Raw genomic sequence first — 26767 nt, 5'->3', positions numbered from 1 at the left:
TTCTTCTAAAAATACGGCCTAGTCCCTCCTCCTAGATTGGACCTGCACTGCTTGTTGTGTTGTAAGGGCATCACACTCAGGCTTTTCATGTACCACACTCACTCTTCCTTGAGCACAGGCGTCGCCCATTTCACCGAGGCTGTGTTTAGCCATTAGAGGCAGTCCTCTCACTACCCCGCCACCACCAGGAGTGTTCCGTGTGAGCTACGAAATATTCTTATGTGTCTGAGTGCTTCTCTTCACCGGGAACTAATTAACATATTTCCTCTCTTCTTCCGGAACCCCGTACAGGGCTCAAGTTATCTATCATCATCTGTATGTGTGTTTTCAGACGGTGTCTGTGTGTCTGGTTGCCCTGCATGCCAGACTAAAGATGTCCTCTCTCTTCTCTCTCTCTCACTCGCTGGTCTGTTCAGCACCCCTGAATGCGCTTCCAAAGAGTTTCAATATCTCGCTGGATCTACCAATGGATCTCAGATCTTGTTTCTTCCATTACTCTGGCGACAGAGACGCTGGTGCATGGATGTTTCAACTCATATATATATATATATATATATATATATATATATATATATATATATATATATATATATATATATATATATATATATATATATATATATATAATCTTTTTTGAGATTTTGGAATGAAATATTGGAGTGGTTTTTCATGTACCCAGGTCAGGAAACTTCAGTGTATATTTATATCTCCCCCAAAATGTGTTGTCTTGCCAGGGTCTCGAGATCATTTTTTTCTGTACACCTGACTGACCTTACATGAGAACCATCCAGAGGTGAAAGTTGAGTCAGTAAACACTCTATATAGACTTTACACACCAGAAGTTCTTCACACCATAAAATATCACACACACACACACACACACACACTCACACACACACACACACACACACACACACACTCACACACAAATACACACACACACTCTCACACACACGTGCGTTGATAACAAACATCCAGAATGCTGGGAAATTGGCAAGAAACGAGGCGGAGGATTTCAAAGCATTACTGTATATCACGCTCCGGTACACGGGGACACAGCCCCAGTGTCTTCGATCCATTGTTGACATGCAATAGAGTCTCTTGGTCCCTAGGGATGATACACAACCCATTCATTAGGTCAAAATACCTAACAACAATATTTCAGCGATGCTTAAAAACTCACATTATTTTAACGGAATTTTTTTTTACTTGTTAATGAAGTAATTATACACAGATGACCATGACTGATTTATGAGATTAATTAAACAATCGGTAAAAAAGAGCGAAGAATTTGTTAAAGTTATCTAAATACCTGTTACAATAAACCCCTGAATAAAACACATACTGTGTGTGTGTGTGTGTGTGTGTAAGTGTGTGTGTGTGTGTGTGTGTGTGTGTGTGTGTGTGTGTGTGTGTGTGTGTGTGTGTGTGTGTGTGTGTGTGTGTGTGTGTGTGTGTGTGTGTGTGTGTGTGTGTGTGTGTGTGTGTGTGTGTGTGTGTGTGTGTGTGTGTGTGTGTGTGTGTGTGTGTGTGTGTGTGTGTGTGTGTGTGTGTGTGTGTGTGTGTGTGTGTGTGTGTGTGTGTGTGTGTGTGTGTGTGTGTGTGTGTGTGTGTGTGTGTGTGTGTGTGTGTGTGTGTGTGTGTGTGTGTGTGTGCGTGTGTGTGTGTGTGTGTGTGTGTGTGTGTGTTGTGTGTGGGCAGCCCAGCTTTTCTCTGGTATCTATAAAGCTAAGTATGTAACGTAGTGTAGGTAGTCTATATTCTTACCTGTGTGTAGTAAACTGTTAAACACTTTCCTTCACAGTACTGTAGTCTAACACTTCATCACTATTATGACTCTGTATACATATGAGTAGTGTACACAGGTAGCTGGTGTAGTATATCCCCTGTAAAGACCTACAGGAGCTAACTTAGGGTAGTGTAATGACAGTAGCTTCTAACTCATTAAGTTATGACAGTAAATGCTTTAACAAACAGGTAAGTGAAAATTGCATCTTTTTTGTCCTTTAAAAGTGGGGTGAGGAGCTTCACGCTAGCCATAGTTACACTTTCATGGGAAGATTATTTGTTCTGATAATAAGAGAGAAAAACAAGGCTCGATTTTTTTTTCTGAGAGTCTGGTTAAGTGAGAATAAAGTGTAATAACAATAACGAGTCATTACTCTTGTTCCCATTGAAGGGATATCTAAGTTCTAGCAAGTTTTAACTCGACCGCTCGAAAAGTTTTACAGAAGTTTTGGGATAAATCTTTCTCCTGTTTCTTTGGTTTAGAGTGAGAGAAGTTAAGGAGGTAAATCTTCCTCATATTTCTGGAGGCGAGAGAGAGAGAGAGAGAGAGAGAGAGAGAGAGAGAGAGAGAGAGAGAGAGAGAGAGAATATTGTTAGTTAAAATTATAAATTAATTCTCTTATAAGTTTAGTTATTATTAAACTAGCTTTAATTATTACACATTCAGAGAACAGTTATTAGATACCTGAGGATAAATATGACTACTGAAATACGTAGTAGTAGTAGTAGTAGTAGTAGTAGTAGTGCATCACATGTTCGTTAATCTACAGCACTGATACATGCAACTGATTACTGTAGGTGTGTGTTTACGATAGTTGTGACCATAACAAAGAGAAAACGGTAAATTCAACTTTATTTACTGGCAGTCGAGTATACAACCTGAGTTCACTCCTTCAGCACGCCATGTCCAGCCTCAGGTGGTGGCAGGCGGCAGGTGGCAGTGAATTTGTTGCAGTGTGAAAGGCAATTTAGGTTTTCTTAACTCCCGGCTTTGTCTCTCTTGATAATTGTTAGTTGCTTATTGGTGTTATGATCTACAGTGAAATACGCGCTCACAACGGCCTTAGTTATGGAAGCGCTGTTTAATTATACGGTGTAACTGATTTAATTTGTCATTATATTTTTGCCATTGATAAAAAGTAAACGAGAGAGAGTCAAGGTACGGCACCTGTTACCTGATACTTAATTAACTCAAACTAATTAACATAATGGGCTATTAAGTGACCCTAGATACCATACAGGTGAATAGACTATATGGTTACCTAATATTGTGTAGTGAATAATGAATGGTGTAAGTAAAGTGATGGTGCTGAGTAATGAATGAAGATGAACTTGCATATTATACGTTAATATCTCCTGAATAATAAACTAGAGTACATCATATTCAAAGGTGAATAATAAATGCCACAGCTGATGAATAATGTATGGGTAATAGTTGAAGAGATAGGGATAATAGTCTATAATTAGCCTGAGGAATGTGGATGAATTATTAATGATAGTGAATGACACAGGGTGGATGATAAATGATAGTGAACGATGAATAACACAGGATGGATGATAAATGATAGTGAATGATGAATAACACAAGATGGATGATAAATGATAGTGAATGATGAATAACACAAGATGGATGATAAATGATAGTGAACGATGAATGACACAGGGTGGATGATAAATGATAGTGAATGATGAATGACACACATTGGATGATAAATGATAGGGAACGATGAATGACACAAGATGGATGATAAATGATAGTGAACGATGAATGACACAGGGTGGATGATAAATGATAGGGAATGATGAATAACACAAGATGGATGATAAATGATAGGGAATGATGAATAACACAAGATGGATGATAAATGATAGGGAATGATGAATAACACAGGTTGGATGACAAATGATAGGGAATGATGAATAACACGATGAGAATACAGACATGCTAGTAATACAAATACGTTTAAAGAAATACACACACACAAGGAGGTGGGCAAGTGGTGTGGAGGTGGGCAAGTGGTGTGGAGGTGGTGTGGAGGTGGTGTGGTGTGGAGGGGTGGGGTGGTGGGGGAGGGGTGCAAGTGGTGTGTGGGAGGGCAAGTGGTGTGGAGGGTCAGAGGAGGGGCAGGTGGGTGTGGGGGCAGGTGGTGGAGGGCAGGTGGTGTGGAGGGGGCAGCGGGTGTGGTGTGGAGGCGGCAGTGTGGTGTGGATGGGGGCATGTGGTGGGATGGGGTGCAGGTGGTGTGGAGGGCGGCAGTGTGGTGTGGAGGGCGGCAGTGTGGTGTGGAGGGCAGCAGTGTGGTGTGGAGGCAGATGGTGTGGAGGGTGGGGGGTGTGGTGTGGGGTGGGTGGTGTGGAGGGGGTGGGTGGAGGGGCGGTGGTGTGAGGCAGGTGGTGTGGAGGGGGCAGGTGGTGTGGAGGGCAGGTGGGTGTGGACAGGGAAGCAAGGGGTGTGGGGTGGGCAGGTGGTGTGGAGGGGGCAGGTGGTGTGGAGGCACGTGGTGTGGGGGTGGGCAGGTGGTGTGGAGGGGAGGCAGGTGGTGTGGAGGGCAGGTGGTGTGGAGGGGCAGGTGGTGTGGAGGGGGTGTGGAGGGAAGCGGTGGTGTGGAGGGGAGGTGGTGTGGGGCAGGAGGGAGGGGCAGGTGGTGTGGAGGGGGCCTTGGTGGTGTGGAGGGGGGCGGGTGGTGTGGAGGGTGGTATGGAGGGGAAGCAGGTGGTGTGGAGGGCAGGTGGTGTGGAGGGGCAGTGTGTGGGAGTGTGGACAGGGGCAGGTGGTGTGGAGGGGGGCAGGTGGTGTGGAGGGGGCAGGTGGTGTGGAGGAAGCAGGTGGTGTGGGGAGGCAGGTGCAGGTGGTGTGGAGGGCAGGCAGTGTTGTGTGGGAGGTGGTGTGGAGGGGGTGGTGTGGAGCAGGTGGTGTGCAGGTGGTGTGGAGGGCGGCAGTGGTGTGTGGAGGGTGTGGAGGGCAGCAGATGGCCACGGTTCGAGGCTTAAGAATTACTCGGGGAAAAGGTGAGATATTTTTTTTTTTTTTACTTTGATGTTGAATTATTGCTAAAAGCCTTGGTCTGAGTACTCCTTGTGTCTTCAATTTTGCCAACTTTGAAGGGACGATTATGCCTGTGTGATTTATGTATACCTCATATGTATATTTATGAATACCTCCTGTGTATATAAAAGACACATGTGTAGTTCTGTGAGTGGTGTTTGCATTGTGAAAGACGATAATTGTAGACAGGTCCGGATGGTGCCAAAAAAAAAGAGGCCAAATTGAGGGTTTGCATGGATAGAGGAAAAAAAAAAAAAGTGAGTAAAGCGAGAACTGTGGAAAGTGGCAAGTGGTGGTGGTGAGTGGTGAGAGGTGAGTGGTGAGGAGGTGAGTGGTGAGAGAACAGCAGGTTGTGAGAGGTGAGGTGGGGGGAGGTGGTGGTGAGGGAGGTGGTGGTGAGGAGGTGAGTTGTGAGTGGTGAGGGAGGTGAGGAGAGTGCAAGTGGTGAGGAGGTGGGGAGGTGGTGGTGAGGAGGTGGTGGTGGTGGTGGTGGTGGGGAGGTGGGTTGTGGTGGTGAGGAGTGTGGTGGTGGTGTGGTGAGGAGTGTGGTGGTGGTGGTGGTGTGGCAGGTGGTGGGGAGGTGGTGGTGAGAGGTGAGAGGTGGGTTGTGAGAGGTGAGAGGTGGAGGTGAGTGGTAGAGTGGTGGGGAGGTGAGTTGTGAGAGGTGAGAGGTGAGAGGTGAGTGGTGAGTGGTGAGTTGTGAGAGGTGAGAGGTGAGTGGTGAGAGGTGAGTTGTGAGAGGTGAGAGGTGAGAGGTGAGTGGTGAGAGGTGAGAGAGAACAATTTTAAAATAACTAAACGTAAATAAGAATCTAGTTAATTACATCAAAGAGATAATTGATGTAATATTTAGTTTTATGCTATTATTATTTTTTTATGTTTATGCTGTTCGTATTTATTACCTGGCAGGAGGTGAATCCCAGGTAACAAAATGCACAATCAAGTTACCCATTCTTGGAAAAAGTTGGTTTAGACAAAATAGCGAAAAATATAACAGAGCGTAAAACAGATAAGTACTGTATCTTGAAGTTTGGCACAAGATTATTAATTAAAATTTTTCTTAAGAAATCTTTATCAACAACAATAAAAAAGATCTGAGATTAGGTGTGTGTTTAAGATAACATTCCTTGACTGCTGAAGAAATGTTTGATTAGTTTTTAGCATTAGTCTAGTTCAGGCGTTACATGTGGGTCTGCCTACAATCGAGTGAAAAACTTCTAAAATACTATTAAAAACAAAAGCCTCTGCCAGTACTTTTTATAATCGCAGTTTTTTTTCTATAGACGACACAGTTGATTTACCTTTAAATTTTAAATAACCTTGACTTTATTTAATAGAGGGATCGGTGTTTTTTATGGCATGAAAAACAAGTTACTGCACAGGGAGGTATGTGAATATTGGTGGCATATTGTTTCTGTCAAAATTTAAGCTGAATTTTAATTATAGTATTGGAGTTTGGGCAGACTTATGTTATTGGCAGAAGAAATATGTTTATCGTAGAACAATAATTGAGAGAATGGAGAGGAAGAGTCGGTCGTAAAGGGATGCAAATAGATAAAGAGAGAGAGAGAGAGAGAGAGTCATATAATCAGACAATACATAAAGCCAGAGGTCTCCATTACTGATAATGAGGTCGTTGAAACAAAGTAATTTACATATCTAGGACATTTCTGTAGCTGATATCTCTCTCTCTCACACACACACACGCACACACACACACACACACACACACACATCTACCTTAGTGTAACAGAATACAATACAATACTCGCTTCAACACAGACTGGTATAACACTTTGTTGAAAGAGGAGGAATGTGACGCACGAGATGTTTCAAAGTGAAGGTTGAATTATGGACGGAAAACTAAAACACTGTCATAATATTTACCAACGCGACAGACAGACAGACCGACAGACAGACAGACAGACAGACAAAGATAGTTCGGTCATTTGATTTAATGAGCTGAAAAACAAAGGGAGTGTGATATATTTTTCTTCAGTCATTTAGTTATATATTTTTTATAATTTTCACCTTTTTGCTTAAGAAATAATATATAAATTGGTTTGAATTTTAATGACTGGAATTTTTATTTTGTCTCATTTTTACTCATATTTTAATTTCATTTGTTGCTTCAGAAATATCAATTCAGACTCTCACACACACAGGCGCACATACACACACGCACGCAAGCACACAGACACACACACCCACACACACACACACACTGGCTATAGTGTCACCAGCGCTCCACACAACAGCATGAATATTCAACAAGTCCTTATCAAACTTGGTAAGGTGGCCGAGTCAGAGAGCATATTCTCAGAGACGTGAAGTTATGATCATCCACACACTGTGAAGATCTATATACCAAGCGGGTAGTGTCTCTCTCCCTCCCATTGACCACATCACGTTATTAACGGTCAATATTAACGTAGTATGTGAGTGGTGTGATTATTTCATTATATAATTGGTTAGAAAAGACCAAAGTTTATAATCCATCGTCAAAAACAAATAGGTTTTTTCAATTGATATGTTCGATATATTATACGAGAAGTATATTAAGTCACACACACACACACACACACACACACACACACACACACACACACACACAGTCGTAGGAAAGACAGAAACAAGTGTGTAGATTTAAATTAGGAAGTGAGTACAGAGGATACAAGAATTTCCTTGAAACCTTAGACAAACAAACACTAGCGGACGACCTAGTTCCAAACATCAACACATTCTGCGTCTCTGAACAATTTACGTCTATTTGCACAACTGACGTCACACAACACTGCAGGTCGGACCAACATTCAGAATTGGTTGTTATAGTAACTCAACAATTCCATATATAACACATCTCTTAACAGTGAACTGGGATCACCTTACCTCCTGTCGTCATGCTGTGTTTTAAGTGAGTCATTGTAACGATATTGATGTGGTCTTATCCCTCTCTTTAATATTTTGACTACAGATAATCGTGTAACAGAGTCTTAGTAAAGAGTAAAAAAAAAACAATCAAAGTAAGAGGGGAGGGTATATAACCTTTTTATGGAATCAAAGACTGAATAGAATCCGCTTTTATCAGCTTTATCCTCCTCACCTCGTCTCCACTTAACTCTCCCTGACAGGTATAGAAAACACGTAGATTGGAACGAGGGATCTTTTTTTTTCAGGACCACACTCTCTTCGCTTTGGCTTCCGATTACCCAATAAACAGTACATCACTTTCTTATCCTGTATCTCGTAGCAGCAGTCAAAAACATTCGTATTTTCCTGGAATATTACAACTTTTTCTTCAAGTGTTTTTTCTTTTCCAATTTATATTCTATCCAGGGAAACGTGGACAAAAAAAATTCGTAGTTGTATTTGAAATTCGTATTCGGGTCTTTCATACATCCTGTTTTAGTCTGCATTTTCATAGATATAATACAACTGTTCTGCCTCACCACCAGCGGGGAGGCTAGTGGATATAAGAGATGATTTTGGAGGAAGAGTTATCCAAAAAAGGGGAAACTTCTGATGGCCAATAGTAAAAGAGGAAATTTTTACTACCCAATCGCAAAAGAGGAAAGTTTCACTCGCCAATCATGGAGTGAACTGTGGATTTACACCAGTTTTGATTAATTGTTTCGTTTTCGTTTCATATTTGCAAGTTATTTTTTTTTTCGATTTCTTTCTATTTCTGATTACAACCTTATTTTTCAATCTTTCGTCTGTTGATTGATCTCAGTATTACCCCTTCCGCGAGGATATGACACACACACACACACACACACACACACACACACACACACACACACACACACAGAGGTGATTATAAAGCTCGAGTGCACTTCTAACCTCTAATGTCTTTTTTATGCACCTATGATATAAAGATTACTGCATACATTTCTATCTTTGAACATGACCAAAATTTTTCATGATGCATACAGTTCACACAGGTTATAGGAGCAGTAAGTTAAACGCGACATGATAACACCGTAGACTACGAGTTGTGTCTGATATTGTCTTTACCTTATTTCAGGCTATTCAGGGTACGAACCTTTGTTATTTAAATTTCAAATATAGAGAGAAAAAGAAACAGAGAAAGTGGGAAAATAAAAATCAAGTAAGAAGGGAAATTGAGAGTAGGAAATACTTTGTGGTATATTATGATCTTTGTAGTATAAGTGTGCTCAGAATATATTAAATTTGCCCTTTATATCTTGTATATCCTGTAAATATACTGTATATATATATAAAGGAAAAAAAATTCAATAAGACCAAAACATTTAGGAACAATGTTAACATGGTCGTCCTGCACATACACCTCCTCAGCACTCACCATAACCACCGACCCTTCTAAACATAGACTGTGAAACACGGTGGTAATGTCTGTGTTGAAGCCGTGACGTTCTCCTCCACTCTCCTCTTACCAGCCTGTATTTAAGGTCAAACTACACTCAACGACCCCCCCCCCCATTACCCTCCTAAAACTGAGTGCCTGTAATGCTCAGGGGAATGAATACCTTAAATTTTGACAACCAAATCTTCCCTTCCTGACAAAACAGCCTTATGATGTCTTAATGATCATTCTCTTTCATACACGACTGCGGTAACTTGGTAAGGGAAGTAGGAGTGTCCAGAAGTAACCTTTCTTAACATAAAACTCGACCTAATATAAATTTAACTTAACCTAGTGTGAGATAATACTGTATGACCTCTCTCTCTCTCTCTCTCTCTCTCTCTCTCTGATCTTTCCTTATCCATCCCCATTTTCTCGCCGTAGTCTCTCTCTCTCTCTTTCTCTCCTTTCTCATTTCCCCTCGCTCTCTTTTCCTCTCTCCCCCTCCCCTCCTCTCCTTCTTCCTCTCTCCTTTCCTTCCCCTCCCTATCCCTCTTACCCTCTCCCCTCCTCTTTACCTCTTCATCTCACCTCCTCCCCTCCTCTAGCTCTTCCTGCTCCTTCCCGTCCCCCTCTCCCCCGCGTCACTCCACCCTCTCTCCCGCTTCACTCCACAACAACGCACGTTCATCAGTTCCCGCTGCGCCACGCACACACACACTTCACAGGGGTCGTTGGCTTAATATAATAATTATGGGGACGCTTTAGGAATATGACCACGATCTCACGTACTGAACTAACTAATTTTCTCTTGATAATTTAAATATATTTGATGAACATGATCAGAGTAGAGACAATAATAATGATAATGATAGTGACAACCCTAATAATAATAATAATAATAATTATAATAATAATAATAATAATAATAATAATAATAATAATAATAATAATAATAATAATAATAATAATAATAATACCACCATCATCCCTTTAAAGAAATGCTTAAATTCTCTATGATTTATCCTGTAGCATAAACCGATTCTCCTGGTTATCAACTTCTCTTACATTCTACATATAGAACTTCTTCAATTATACGACGTTTTCTGTAACCACTTCAGCTAACAATCTCCAGAAGAGAATCAATTACGTAAATGAGGAGAGAGAGAGAGAGAGAGAGAGAGAGAGAGAGAGAGAGAGAGAGAGAGAGAGTGCCGAAACCCTCTCATTAACCACTGACAAAGATTTAGAATTCATCCCCTTGAAAACTACACAAGGAGACGCTTTATCAAATGACGAGAGAGGGAACACCCGGTCCTTGCCGAGGCAGACTAAGCAATTAAAACACCATATCTCTATTGTATTAAACTGAACCGGTTGGTTGAGTCCCAATTAACCAGGTTGGTTCACATATATTATATTGGGCTTTAGTAACGAAACCCAATTAAAGTTTCTTGTTTTATTATAAAAGTATTATGTTTATATAATTCCTGAGTGTAGATCAACCGTAAGTTCCACTATTTATGAGTATGATGAGAAAGGGACGGCGTTTATGTATAAACACGTGAATCAACGTCCGTTCGATATTAGTTGGTGTGAGTGACTTTGAGTAGTGACCAATCGAGGGAGAACGGTATGGGTGCGTCGTTCCCCTCGAGGGAAGACGGAGCCATCCACTGCGGCTCTCAAATAACGTCTTCCTCTAGTCAAGGATATCAAACTACTGCTCGCTTCAGGTGGCCAGAGAGCCGGCTACTTATGCCTTTACTCAGCATAGTATGACGCAGCTTCCCGTGGGCACACCTTATCACGTGCATTGAACATGTCACCCCATAGCCAGTGGAAAGTTACAGGGGTTGAATCTGAATATAAATCAGATGTAAATAACCCATTTATATAATACTTCTGTTGATGAGACAGGGGCCATTACAAAACATCCACCCTGATCCTGTTGACGATCCTTGACGTCGGTTAATAATCTAGAATTCTCGATCATTAATTGGAGTCACTGATCACTTAAATGTTTTGCTGAATAAATCCCGGTGTAGTAAGGCTGGTAAAGAGTTGGGATGTAGCATGGGGAGGGTGAGGGGAGGGGGGCCAAACAGACTCGGCCTGGCTGCTCAAACTGGGAGCGCCTTTAGGGGACGTCTTGTCTCACCAGTGGTTGACAAGGGTAATATACAATGTGTGTGTGTGTGTGTGTGTGTGTGTGTGTTTACACAACCTGGAGGAAGCAACATATACCAAATATCTGCATTGACAAGAATAATTGAAAACCGAAAGATAAATTATACGGTAAGAGAGAAAACAAATTAAAAACTAATAGAAGAATAAAAATATGAACAGTCGAACACACATAAAAAAATACACCTCAAGAATTAATTCGAGTCAAGCTATTCTGTACACCCCTCCGCCCCCCTCCCTTTACCAACACCAAGTTTTACAATGCTGTGTTACTATTTTAGGCTGCCACACGATCACATAACTTTTTCTCACAGCCCACAGCACCGAGGCTTAATGGTCATTTGTGTGTGATATAAGTGTTGTGAAGTTTTAAGCACCCGTGAACGATGGAAACATTTATGTGTGAAGGAAAGTTAGAATTTAGGGGAAAATTGTGGATTAGGCGATACTTTGTTTACTTGTATAATATTTGGGTTTTATGTTCTTATGGGTGACTCTTTTATCATACTACCTCTACTACTATTACTACTGTTACTATTACAAAAATAAATACTACTTCTACTACTACTACTCCTACTACCTCCCATATCACTTACTATCAAAAATAATTATATCACTCCGGTACTTCCGCTAACCAAACACCAAGAGACAGTGACTGGTGGAACCCTAAACGATGTAGTAGAGGTATTTAATGTGAGTTAGTGGACCGGGGTGTTGACGTAGGGTGAGGGAGAGTGGATGGGAGGGGTGAGGGAGGGTGGATGGGAGGGGTGAGGCGGTGTGGATGGGAGGTGTGAGGCGGTGTGGATGGGAGGTGTGAGGCGGTGTGGATGGGAGGTGTGAGGCGGTGTGGATGGGAGGTGACTGATGGTGGGGATGGGTTGGGTGAGAGGGAGGGTGGATGGGAGGTGTGTGGGAGTGTGGATGGGGGTGGTGAGGAGGGATAGATGGGAGAATGAGAGAATTGGATGGGAGGTGTGAGGTAGGTTGGATGAGGAGGGAGGGTGGATGAAAGGGGCAAGGGGGTGTGGATGGAAGGGGCGAGGGAGGAAAGGTGGATGGAAGGGGCGAGGGAAGTGCTGCTAAAAATTGTGGATGGGTTAAGAGCAAATGTATGTTGGCCTCTGATGGGGAGAATTAAGATGCATCTAATGAGTGGAGGAGTGAGAGAATGGCTGGAGGAATGGAGGAGGATGGAGGAGTGAGAGAATAGTTGGAGGAATGGAGGAGGAATGGAGGAACAATATAAATGAAGAGTAAGAGAAACCAAGAGGAAATAAAGAGATTAATAGAGGTAAGGAGACATCAAAAGAGGAACCAAAAGATGAAAGAAGAGAGGGAGAGAAAATGAGAAGAAAAGCGAAAATAACTGAGAGAAGGGGGAGGGAGGGACTTTGCCGTGTCGTCTGCTCAACAGGTTCGAGCATACAGTATGGTTATTTTGTTGAAGTGAAACGTTGTGTTGTGTTGTGTCGTGTGCTCAGCCAATACTGCGAGATGATTATAAAGTGCTGGAACAGTAGGAAGATTTAGGTCACACACACACACACACACACACACACACACACACACACACACACACATACATACATACATACATACATACATACATACATACACACACACATACATACATACATACATACATACATACATACATACATACATACATACATACATACATACATACATACATACATACATACATACATACATACATACATACATACATACATACATACATACATACATACATACATACATACATACATACATACATACATACATACATACATACATGATTCAGGTTTCAGAACATTTCTAAGCAATAGTGTTAAATTTCAGTATAAAATTCTAGTATTATATTTCAGTATTAAGTTCCTCTCTCAATATTAAATTCCAACGCCTTATTCTGGTATTAAGTGAACACAGATGAAACTCCACAACTCCTGCAACAAAGTACACAATCACAATTTATTCCCACGGCACAACTTTGCACGACTAGGTTACCGTTCATTAAAGGTATAGTTTCCCCTAACACGTGCTTTATGGTAGAGTGAGCCAAGAGTATGCGTACTGAGGGTACAGGGGGTTGGTGTTTCAGGAAGGGATTTCAATTTTATCTCAGCACTCACACTTGGATGAAGACCCTCACCAGTAAAGCCACTTTCTGGTTGAGTTAAGCTTGTAAAAGGGGGAGCGTCTCGGTGATAACAAGTGACAGTGAAAGCGAATGAAGAGAGAGAGAGAGGGAGAGATTCGTTAAAGATTTTCCTGGATGCAGTGAAAGAATAAATCAAATTTTCAATATAAAAAACTATAAATGAAAAATATAAATTATAAAATATTTAAGAACCAATAAATAAATTATATATGCAGTATTCATATTAAATTATCTATTTAATGAATATATCAAAGATATTTATCTTCTTTTTTTTTTACGGGGAATAACCCACCCGGGCACAGGTCATCGACCCACAACGGGGCCTAGGGGGCGAAAAAATAAGAGTAAACAGAAAATAAAAATAAAAATAATATATTAATTTACACCACGAAGATGCAGGAAAACCAGCTTTTTGAAGTGAGACAGATTGTATGAGTATGGAAACACAGAAGAAGGCAAAGCATTCTACAGTTTGGCTGTGTGAGGAAAGAAGGATGTACTTTAACGAGTTATTCTTGTGTGACCGACATCCACAGAGAAACGGTGGGCAACGCGAGCAAGACGAGTGTTACGAGCCCACGGCCTTGTCGGCGGTACAAAGGATGCCAAATCCACCGAACATTGCCCATTAAAGTACCTCTAAAAGAGAGAGAGTGAAGCAACATTGCGGAGAAGAGAAAGGGAGAAAAGATTAATTATCAACTAAAGGAGAAGAGTTAATAAGACGAAATGCCTTTGATTCCACCCTATCTAACAGATGGACAGAAGAAGAGCCACCCCACATATGAGAGCAGTACTCCAAGTTAGGACGAATGAATCCCTTATATACTTGAAGCAACTGCTATGTTTTTCCAACCACCAAAACTAATAAATAACTCGTAAAATAATTCATTGCTATAGAGAAAATTCCATTATTTTCCTCCTCACATACATGTCTTATCGGCAACAGGTTTATCTAGGTTATACTGTCAGCTGGAGGACCACATACCCTCAGCCTTGTCGGAAAACTCGTGTTGTTTACAAAATATACACAAATGAGGGAGAGAGTGGACTTTCACGTGAGCCGATGTGAGGCAGCAGGTCTATACTTTTCGTCTCTGATACTTGAACACCATCTGAATGGCCACTGAGTTAAGTACTTCGTGCATAGAAAGGGCGACAAGGTAAAGAAAAAAAATTACCAAAACAATAAAAAAAAGCAGAAAAAGTTATGGTTGTTAAAAGTCGACAAGATACGAGTATATTTCATAATGGTTCAAGAAAACAATATGACTTTCCCAGCTGCCTCTGAAATTAATATCCGTGTGAGAAGTGATTTTTTTAGGGTTCTGCTGAAACAAAGTCAGTGTGATCAGTAGTTGTAAAGTTTCATCCCTTCAATTTCTGTCTCCTACTCTCCGTCTATCTCTGTCTTTCTGTTTGTCAATATATGCCTTTGTCCTTGTCTCTCTCTTTCTCTCGGTCTAGTTATCTCATCCTCTCCTCCTGTCTCATCTTTCCTCCACAAACCAGATAAAGCCTTTCAAAGATAAGAATCTCGTCACCCAAGAGATGTAAAAAGAGACAAACTTTTCGAAGACCAACAACATAAGAAAATCCATTTGCGGGAAACGCCAGTGAAGCCTCCCAGTCTCGCTTCTCGTTAACACAAGAGCCAGAGTTGCTCCACGACAAGAAGCATTTACGTGTGCACAAAATAAAAACATTATTACTGTATTTATCACTCCTCCATCTCACTCTTCAGCCCGAGGTCATCCAGGATAGGAAGCAACCCCATGCTGACGTTATAATAGCAGTGTTAGTTAACATACCTCAGACCGGTACCGCTCCGGGATAGGAATTATTTCCTTGTTTCCAAAATAACCTCTGTGTTAGTTAATATCTCTCAGGCCGGAACTGTCCAGGATTTCAAGCATTATCGTGTTTATGAAATGAACAATAGTGAATGCAGTAATGTAAACAATAAGTTTATTCGAATATCCCCCTCTCTCGGGGTTCAAGATTTGTTTGGTGTTCAAAACTTTCTTAATGTTCGAATTTCTACCTAGATATTCGAATTGTCTCCTTTTGGTGTCCGAATTTGATTGGTCTTGTAATTTCCTCAACGTCTAAATATCCCACCTGTGACTCGGAATAGATACCTTGCTTTGATCTTTGATAAATTTCGTCTCGTGTTTCGATTTATTTAGATTATTTTTTTTTGCCGTATTTTCTGAATCAGGTCCTTGTTCGAACCCCTCCTCGTTGATTTCATCCTCACGGTAAGAGAGAGAGAGAGAGAGAGAGAGAGAGAGAGAGAGAGAGAGAGAGAGAGAGAGAGAGAGAGAGAGAGAGAGAGAGAGAGTATCTCGTCGAATAGCCCTTGTGATTATATAAAATACACAGGTCGGTATAAGAGATAAGATGAGGGTTTGTGTGTGTTTTACCTTGATGATTACAGCTATTTTTGTTTCTTCAGGAAATGAAGTTGTTTGAAGTGAAATTTCTAGGTTAACTTCCATAAAGCATCTCCCTTAAAAATTTATTATTATTATGAGGAAAAGTTTCAGCCACTTTCCTTCCTACTCGTGGGATGTAGTTTTTGTGTGGGTAAAACACAAGTGCAGGAGCGTTGTGACGTGAGGCTTCTGTATTGATAGAAACCACAATTATTATTATGTTTTGAACTTTACCTTTTTTTCCTTCACATTTTTTCGTGATTGTTTATGTTCTTTCTATTATTGCATTGTCTTCATTTGTTCCTGTTCCTCTACTTCCTCTCATGCGATACACCTGTAACTTTTATTTGTCCTTTTTGTTCCAATTTGTTGCCTTTTTTCATTCCTTCCATTTTCATCATATTTCTCCTTATTTTCAATTCCTAGCACAATATCACTGATCTATCTATCTATTTATCTATTTATCTCTTCTTCTTCCTCTGAGTATTTACTTCTATAAGAACATAAGAATGAAGAAAACTGCAGCGGGCCATTGGCCCATACTGGGCAGTCCCGTTTACATCCAACCCCTATCGCTCATATACCTGTCCAACCTATATTTGAAGCTGCCCAGAGTGTTTGAGTTAACGATGATGTTTGGTAACTTGTTCCACTCATCCACTACTCTATTTCCAAATCAGTGTTTACCTATCTCGCGCCTAAATCTAAATGTGTCTAATTTAAAACCATTGCTACGAGTTCGTTCCTGGTTAGATAATTTAAGCACCTTTGTTATATCAATCAACAATCATTCCTCTTCCCAAACACGACATGTCACTCCTCTCACTCTAGCTTCTCTCTCTCTCTCCTCCAGCGACGTGGGTGCGACGACCCTTCGAGGACGACGACGACTTACAGCCCCCAGAAGGGAAGATATACCTGTCCGACTTCCAGGTGGAGAAGTTCACTTACTACTTTACTGATGTCTTCGACCACAATAAGGATCGCGTCATAACCATCGAGGACATCCACGCCCTTAACGAGGTGAGGATTATGTAGGTTAGAGGTGAGGATTATGTAGGTTAGTTAAGTCATAGTGAAGACAGTTAAAAACAGGGATAAACAAGTGCACACAGATGTGAATAGGTGAAAACAGGTATAAATAGGTCTAAACAGAGGTCTAGTCAGGAGGTATTGCTGTGCCACTTACAAGGGTAATAGAATCTAACTAGCTCAGGACGCCACTGTCTACTGGATGAGTATTTCGGGCAAGATCTTGTTTAGGTACGATAGTGGACGTGTGTAAGGCAATGTACGCAGTGCGTCACTATTCTGTAACACAATTACTTGCACGAGTACTTCTTCAAAGTGGTGTGTGTCACACCGGGCATCTTACTATATATATATATATATATATATATATATATATATATATATATATATATATATATATATATATATATATATATATATATATATATATATTGAATGAAACATAAATATTAACATTACACAGTAATGGCAGAAAACAACCTACAAGATCGTCTATGAACTTGTAATAATACTTGACTTAACAGGTGCAGGAATGGCCTCAGGAAGGGATGTTATTAACACCGTCAGTTTATAGCCAGTCGCTGACTTTAATCTTTCTTAATAATAAACTGACTTGGCTTATGTCAGTCAGTCATGTAGTTATGATCCCTCGCACAAACAAACAAGTGGGCCACTACACATACTTTGTTTAAGTTGCTTAATTCTTGATACTTAAACCGTTCCTGATAGTTCAATACAAACAGTTTTACACAGATTAGAAAGTAATAATAATAATAATAATAATAATAATTAACGGTTTATTGAAAAAGTTCTGCAGCCCGAAGGCTGAAAATATACATTGGACATAAATGACTTATTACATACATTGACGTTGGTGGTTTAACAAAAGCCCTCATTAAAGAAAGGTAAAGGAACATACAGTGAACATACAGATTAATGTTTACAATGGAGGTCACATAGATCATGTGCGCTGAGGTGTTGAACAGTAGACACGTAATGTAGTAACTCCTCACAGATGGTGTTATGAGGGACCTGACGTGGTGTAGTAACTCCTCACAGATGGTGTTATGAGGGACCTGACGTGGTGTAGTAATTCCCTCACAGATGGTGTAATGAGGGACCTGACGTGGTGTAGTAATTCCCTCACAGATGGTGTTATGAGGAGCATCACGTGGTGTAGTAATTGCCTCACAGATGGTGTTATGAGGAGCATCACGTGGTGTAGTAATTCCCTCACAGATGGTGTTATGAGGGGCTTGACGTGGTGTAGTAATTCCCTCACAGATGGTGTTATGAGGAGCATCGCGTGGTGTAGTAATTCCCTCACAGATGGTGTTATGAGGGGCTTGACGTGGTGTAGTAATTCCCTCACAGATGGTGTTATGAAGGACCTGACGTGGTGTAGAAATTCCCTCACAGATGGTGTTATTAGGAGCATCACGTGGTGTAGTAATTCCCTCACAGATGGTGTTATGAGGGACCTGATGTGGTGGGGTAATTCTCTCAAAGATGGTGTTATGAGGGACCTCACGAGGTGTAGTAATTCCCTCACAGACGGTGTAATGAGGGACCTCACGTGGTGTAGTAAATCCCTCACAGATGGTGTTATGAGAGCCCTGATGTGGTGTAGTAATTCCCTCACAGATGGTGTTATGAGGGACCTCACGTGGTGTAGTAACTCCCTCCCAGATGTTGTTATGAGGGACTTCACGTGGTGTAGTAATTCCCTCACAGATGGTGTTATGAAGAACCTCACATGCTGCTGTAGCAACTCATTCACTACGTGGTGCTGTAGCATCATTGGGACACCACGTGGTCTGGTGTCACATGACCTCACTCACTCAAGTGAGTGAGGTGTGGTCCCGGGCCTCCCTATCGTGGACGGATTAACACATAGCTGGTGTTGTTGAGTCTCACATGCAGTTATGACTGGGTACCTGGGACCTCATTGTGTGAAGGTTAGTTTGGATACGACTCAGCTGTTACTGTCGAGTTGTTTTTCACTGACTTGAGCACTGTTCACCACTGTCCAACACTAGTTCCATTCCTTTCCTAAATGAAATAGTAACTTCTGGCGAGAACTTGCTGATATTCTGGTGGGGAGGAGAGGTTCAGGGGAGGGAGTTGGTATGGGCCAACATAATAATTGACCTGGCTGCTGCCAGGGGAGCGCCAGGTACGTCTTGTCCCTTCGATGGTCAAGGATGAAGTGTGTGTGTGTGTGTGTGTGTGTGTCATTATGAATAGAAAGATAAATAGAACTATATTCAGAAAATTCTAACGCTTTCCCTCATAATAATCACTATTGTCCACCATCAACGTAGGTTTAGAGTCAGCGATGTTTACAGCTGCTCTCTGCCCCAGCACACTTCACCAACGCACTTAAATATACACGAGCAAAACATAGTCCAGAGACCCAACGGAAGTCTGAAATATATATTGGTTGCCTGTCATGCGTCTCCTGACCAGAGGAGATACCACACCACTACCACTATGATTACTAGCACAACCACCACTACTACGAGGATAACCACACCATTCCTACTATGGCTACTACTACAACCACTATTACTATTACTGTTATTACGCAGTGACTAGTGACAGGCTCAATACTGTCAACAACACTACTGACAACATCATTACTGCCAGCACTACCAACAACACAACAACCATAACAACCACCATCTCAACCACCATTAATTTTATTGCCAGAACTACCACCACCACCACCACCATAAACACCACCAAAATAACCTCTACCACCGCCACCACTATCATTGTCACCACTACTACCATTACCACAACCACCACCATTACCATCACTACTACCACCACTACTACCACCATCCCCACCAGCACCACGTACGGTACTGCCCATCACACTTATCCTTGGCCTCACGCATTACCTCCACCCTCCCTTCCACCACCCTCCCCCCTCCCTAGCTGCATCTCTGGGAACAGTTATTTCTCTCACTCCTTTTCCCTTCTTGGTTTGCTCTCTCTCCCCTAGCTTATATTTCATATCATTTCTCCCTCACACCCTACCTTATACCTCCCTCACTCATTCCTACTTTACTCACGCCTCACCCTTCCTTATACCTCCCCTCCCGTATACCTTCCCCCTGATACCTACCTTCCCACATACTTCGACTCCTTAGATCTCCCTCTTAATACTTCCCTCCCTCATACTTCCCTCCCTCATACTACCTCCCCTTATACCTTCATCCGAATACTTCCCTCCCTTATACCTCCCTCTTAATACTTCCCTCCCTCATAACCTCCCTTCTTATACCTTTCTCCTGATACCTCACTCCAAATCCCACCACCACCCCTTATAGCTACTTTACTCATTCTTCCTTCCTTCCCTCATATATCCCTCCCTCCCTCATCCTCCTCATTTGTACCCTACACAAGTTAAACAATGATGAGATATCGAGGGTAGGTGGGCGGGTGGGCGGGTGGTGGGAGGAGAAAAATTACGTTGGTCTACTATGCATAATAATTTTAGGGGTATGGCTATGGAGGAAGGGAGGGGGGGGGGTAGGGTGGGGAAGTTTTCCTACATTAGCATTCTGTAACAGCCTCAAGCATTATATGGAAGAATAATAACAGACTTCACTCACTCTTAAAAGTCACTATAATACTCACACGGGACTCAAATACGTGTTGGAAGACTTTAGTGGTCTTGAGTCGTGAACCAAACAAAATCCCGGATTTTTTTTTAAGGGGGGGTTACATTTAAACACAATTTCGCATTTAATTAGAGGGGAAGCCATAATCTAAAAAAAATAATAATCCGAAACATCTTTTATTCATTATCTATAACATATATTTTGATTACAGACAGAAAAAATATATATTAAGTCTTTATGTCTCGTTATGTGTGGTTTTCTTCTCTCCATGTCTGCTCAATATCGATGCTATTATACTATTATTTTACCTGTGCTCTGGTAGAAACGCTCACACCGAAACAAATTCCCAGGTAAGGTGAGGTGATACGACTGAAATAGTTCAATGATGCAAAATTTATATAAGATTGTCATATAATGATTATTTACATCTCTTATTAGTACTTTATATAAGATGGGGATAGATATTTAAATAGTTTCATGTATCATTAGTTTGTTAGGCTTAGGAGGTATTGTGTGCATATAAAACAGTATGTTAAAAGAGGAAGATAATGGTAAGGCTACAGACAGTTCTTTATTTTAATGTATATAAGGTGTATGTTGAGAAAGAAAGAAAGAAAGAAAGAAAGAAAGAAAGAAAGAAAGAAAGAAAGAACAGACAAAACGACGCATATATCAGTCAGTCTTTAATCTAGCAAAATCTCTTAAGACTTTCAATTACACTCAGTTATCATTATGTAATAAACCTCAGACATGTATCAGTATGTCTCCTACAAACAGGTATGGAGAGAAATATTGAATAAGCATAAATTCCTTCTAGTTGTGGCAGACTCGTGGTAATGCGTCGCGACCTCCTTGCCCTCCACCACCAGATGTAATCTTACACTATAATGAGGTTTCCTTTGACGCCATACAGGACGAGTACGAAAGCCGTACACAGATGTAATATTCCAACAGGTAGGAGCAAACATATTTCACGTAGATCAAAAGGAATATAAATTAGATCATAAACCTATACACATACACAAAAATAATTACGAAAAAATACACACACACATATATATATATATATATATATATATATATATATATATATATATATATATATATATATATATATATATATATATATATATATATATATTTCATTAGCCCAATAAACACGCGGATTTCTACATACAATCAACACCTCAACCCGCCAGGATTCAAACCCACGGCCCACGAGTATGACCGGGGAACGCTAACCGCTGGACCACTAGTATCCTGGTGGTCCAGCGGTTAGCGTTCCCCGGTCACAGTAATGGGCTCGTGGGCCGTGGGTTCGAATCCTGGCGGGTTGAGGTGTTGATTATATATATATATATATATATATATATATATATATATATATATATCGGGGTCTAATTATATTACAGAATACCATGATTCAAACTTTCGATTTGTGGCACACAAGTTTGAGTAGTTATATTACATCTTCAGCCTCTCACTGGCGTCTTCAGGTATACAAAGGTTGGTATCCTGCTCTAGAGTATCTTACAACATTAATACACACAGAATACTGTATAAAAGAGACGATTGCAAACTCAGGAACATGTCTACCTTTGTCCCTCTAGTAAGACTCAGGTATTGTGCAAAAGAAGCCGACATACACGAAACCACTCAGAGCAAACACAAGACGCCGGTGTTTCTTAAGACGCTCTCGTCCATGAAGAGAGAGACACAGTATGTAAACAAAAGTCATATCATTCTTCTTCTCCTCGACGTCATTCATCATCAGAAAATGTGACTTTTTTTTTAGTAAGACCCATCAATGAGTGACGCTTTCTGTACCTGTCTTAATGATCCTGTACCTGTCTTAATGTTCCTGTACCTTTCTTAATGTTCCTGTACCTATCTTAATGTTCCAATATCTGTCTTAATGTGCCTGTACCTGTCTTAACGTTCCTGTACCTGTCTTAATGTTCCTGTACCTGTCTTAATGTTCCTGTATCTGTCTTAATGTTCCTGTACCTGTCTTAATGTTCCTGTATCTGTCTTAATGTTCCTGTACCTGTCTTAATGTTCCTGTACCTGTCTTAATGTTCCTGTACCTGTCTTAATGTTCCTGTACCTGTCTTAATGTTCCTGTACCCGTCTTAATGTTCCTGTACCTGTCTTAATGTCCCTATACTTGTCTTAATGTTCCTGTACCTGTTTTAATGTTCCTGTACCTGTCTTACTGTCCCTATACCTGTCTTGATGCTCCTGTACCTGTCTTAATGTTCCTGTACCTGTCTTAATTTTTCTGTACCTGTCTTAATGTCCCTATACTTGTCTTAATGTTCCTGTACCTGTCTTGATGTTCCTGTACCTGTCTTGATGTTCCTGTACCCGTCTTAATGTTCCTGTACCTGTCTTAATGTTCCTGTACCTGTCTTAATGTCCCTATACCTGTCTTAATGTTCCTGTACCAGTCTTAATGTTCCTATTACCTGTCTTATGTTCTTATGTTCTTAATGTTCCCGTACCTGTCTTAATGTTCCTGTACCTGTCTTAATGTTCCTATACCCGTCTTAATGTTCCTGTACCTGTCTTAATGTTCCTGTACCTGTCTTAATGTTCCTGTACTAATGTAATGTTCCTGTACCCGTCTTAATGTTCCTGTACCTGTCTTAATGTTCCTGTATCTTATGTTACCACTTTTGTCTTAATGTTCCTGTACCTGTCTTAATGTTCCTGTACCTGTCTTAATGTTCCTGTACCAGTCTTAATGTTCCTGTACCTGTCTTAATCCTGTACCGTCTTAATGTTCCTGTACCTGTCTTAATGTTCCTGTACCTGTCTTAATGTTCCTGTACCCGTCTTAATGTTCCTGTACCTGTCTTAATGTTCCTGTACCTGTCTTAATGTTCCTGTACCTTTCTTAATGTTCCTGTACCTATCTTAATGTTCCTGTACCCGTCTTAATGTTCCTGTACCTGTCTTAATGTTCTTGTACCTGTCTTAATGTTCCAATATCTGTCTTAATGTTCCCGTACCTGTCATAATGTTCCTATACCAGTCTTAATGTTCCTGTACCCGTCTTAATGTTCCTATACCTGTCTTAATCTTCCCGTACCTGTCATAATGCTCCTGTACCTGTCTTAATGTTCCTGTACCTGTCTTAATGTTCTTGTACCTGTCTTAATGTTCCCGTACCTGTCTTAATGTTTCTGTACCTGTCTTAATGTTCCTGTACCTGTCTTAATGAATTCCTGTGCCTGTCTTAATGTTCCTGTACCTGTCTTAATGTTCCTGTACCCGTCTTAATGTTCCTGTACCTGTCTTAATGTTCCTGTACCTGTCTTAATGTTCCTGTACCTGTCTTAATGTTCCTGTACCTGTCTTAATGTTCCTGTACCTGTCTTAATGTTCTCAAAACATCATTGGCTCTCCCCTTCCCTCCTGCCTCCCTTTCCTCTTCTTACTGTTTCCATTACACCCTCCTTTGATTACCTTATTTTAATCCCTCATCTTTATTCTTCTCTGCTTTCATTTTACTCACAGTCTTCTGCCATCCTTCTTTCCTTCCTTCCTTCCTCCTCTCTCTCTCTCTCTCCCTTTCTTTCTTCCCTTCCTCCTTCTCCCTCCCTTCCCTTCTTTCTTCTACTTCATTCTCTCTCCCTTCCTCCCTTCCTTCCTTCCTTTCCTTCCTTCTTTTACCCCCTCTCTTTCTCACCCTTCCTTCCTTCCCTTCCTCCTTCTACCCCCTCTCTCTCCCTTTCCTCTCTACTCCCTTCTCTCTCTCTCTCTCCCTTTTCCTCTCCGTCTCTCCTTCCCCAGTCTGGCATACCATCTACATTAGCCGTGTTATCTCCCCTACCCTCGCCACGTTGCTTCACAATAATCTTGATTAATAGCTTCTGTTCTTCATTTATGACTGTCTTCAGAGAATGATTTGTTAGAGAGAGTGAATTAATCTTTAGACTCCCTCTCCCCTTCCCTTTATTATAAGACAGCTTGTTGCTACTTCCTCGGGGTAAAAGATAATGTTGATAATTGATGATGATTCTATATTGGAAAAAAAAATAAAGGGGTGTTAAAATGGGTGACTGAATTAATTGTCTTTTGTTGCTTACGGCTCACTTAAAAGATTAGACACCCCAGATTATTTCACCTGATGATTACGTACGTTAACGTAACCCTAAACCAACCCAACCCAACCCAGGTTTCGAGTAACTCCCAATTATACGTCTCAGTGTGATAGATGATACTATAATTAACAGGAGGAAATGATTCAGGTTATAACTTACGATTCAAACTAATTATGTGTCGAGTAGCTGGTGACAATACCCAGATAATTATCTCTTATATTATGTTTGATAGTTTATATATATATATATGCGGTACATGCGATATACATACATACATATATCGCTATAACAGATGTAACTCGGTAAGATGTATCGTTTTTAGAGAGGATGAACAAATGAAAAATTGGTGAACAAAATGAAGAGGAAGACGGTGTGTTATAGGAAGAAGATATATTACCAGAACAAGAGGAGGAGGAGGAATAGAGAGGGAGAGAAGGTAAAAAGGTAAAACGAAGAGAAGGGAAATAGAAGGGGGAGAGATAGATATAGGGAGAGAAGAGGAGTGACGACAGGTGAGGGAAATGGAGAAGGGAAAGAGAGGTACTAACAGAAAGAGTACTAACAGAGGAGGAAGTACTAGCAAGGAGGAGGTACTAGCAGGAGGAGGTACTAGCAAGAAGGAGAGGAGGTACTAGCAAGGCGAGGAGGTACTAGCAAGGCGGAGAGGTACTAGCAAGGAGAGGAGGTACTAGCAAGGAGAGGAGGTACTAGCAAGGAGAGGAGGTACTAGCAAGGAGAGGAGGTACTAGCAAGGAGAGGAAGTACTAGCAAGGAGAGGAGGTACTAGCAAGGAGAGGAGGTACTAGCAAGGAGAGGAGGTACTAGCAAGGAGAGGAGGTACTAGCAAGGAGAGGAGGTACTAGCAAGGAGAGGAGGTACTAGCAAGGAGAGGAGGTACTAGCAAGGAGAGGAGGTACTAGCAAGGAGAGGAGGTACTAGCAAGGAGAGAGGAGGTACTAGCAAGGAGAGGAGGGGTACTAAAGGGAGAGGAGGTACTAGCAAGGAGAGGAGGTACTAGCAAGGAGAGGAGAAGTACTAGCAAGGAGAGGAGGTACTAGCAAGGAGAGGAGGTACTAGCAAGGAGAGGAGGTACTAGCAAGGAGGAGGCATGGGCAAGGAGAGGAGGTACTAGCAAGGAGAGGAGGTACTAGCAAGGAGAGGAGGTACTAGGCGAGGAGGTGTTAATAAGGAGAGGAGGTACTAGCAAGAGAGGAGGTACTAACAAGGAGAGGAAGTACTAGCAAAGGAGAGGAGGTACTAGCAAGGAGAGGAGGTACTAGCAAGGAGAGGAGGTACTATCAAGGAGAGGAAGTACTAGCAAGGAGAGGAGGTACTAGCAAGGAGAGGAGGTACTAGCAAGGAGAGGAGGTACTAGCAAGGAGAGGAGGTACTAGCAAGGAGAGGAGGTACTAGCAAGGAGAGGAGGTACTAGCAAGGAGAGGAGGTACTAGCAAGGAGAGAGGTACTAGCAAGGAGAGGAGGTGCCTAGCAAGGAGAGGAAGTACTAGCAAGGAGAGGAGGTACTAGCAAGGGAGAGGAGGTACTATCAAGGAGAGGAAGTACTAGCAAGGAGAGAGGTACTAGCAAGGAGAAAAGGTACTATCAAGGAGTGGAGGTACTAGCAAGGAGAGGAGGTACTAGCAAGGAGAGGAGGTACTAGCAAGGAGAGGAAGTACTAGCAAGGAGAGGAGGTACTAGCAGGAGAGGAAGTACTAGCAAGGAGAGGAGATACTAGTAAGGAGAGGAGATACTAGCAAGAAGAGAAGGTAAGGAAGAGGAAAAATCGTAAGGGGGATAAGTGAGGGGTCGTGCCGGGCCAATTATGACAGGATTTGGGGACGTCAGAGAGGAGAAGGGGTGAGAGAAATGAAGGTAGAAGGGTGAATAGGGGGAAAGACAGGGAGGGGGAACGAAAGGCAGAAATATGAGATGATGAACGGAGAAGGGGGAGGGGGGAAGATGGGAAGAAATTGGAGGAATACATGAAAGGTAAGAGAAACGGGAGGTAGAGAATGAAATAGAGAGGCAGAGAGAAGGAGGTACA

General features: G+C 41.5%; 1 protein-coding gene across 1 annotated transcript in view; it reads left to right on the top strand.

Annotated features, from left to right (window-relative positions):
• LOC121876512 overlaps positions 1-26767 on the top strand; it is a 72106-nt gene that overhangs the window by 6235 nt on the left and 39104 nt on the right. Inside the window, exon 3 of the mRNA XM_042381656.1 lies at positions 16804-16973. Within this exon, the coding sequence (XP_042237590.1) occupies positions 16804-16973 (170 nt within the window). The remainder of the gene's footprint in view (positions 1-16803; positions 16974-26767) is intronic.

Source organism: Homarus americanus, unplaced genomic scaffold (assembly GCF_018991925.1).
Source record: "Homarus americanus isolate GMGI-L3 unplaced genomic scaffold, GMGI_Hamer_2.0 scaffold20283, whole genome shotgun sequence".
NCBI lineage: Eukaryota > Metazoa > Arthropoda > Malacostraca > Decapoda > Nephropidae > Homarus > Homarus americanus.
The sequence above is the reverse complement of the archived record's forward strand: the minus strand, read 5'-3'. Positions and strand labels throughout refer to the sequence as shown.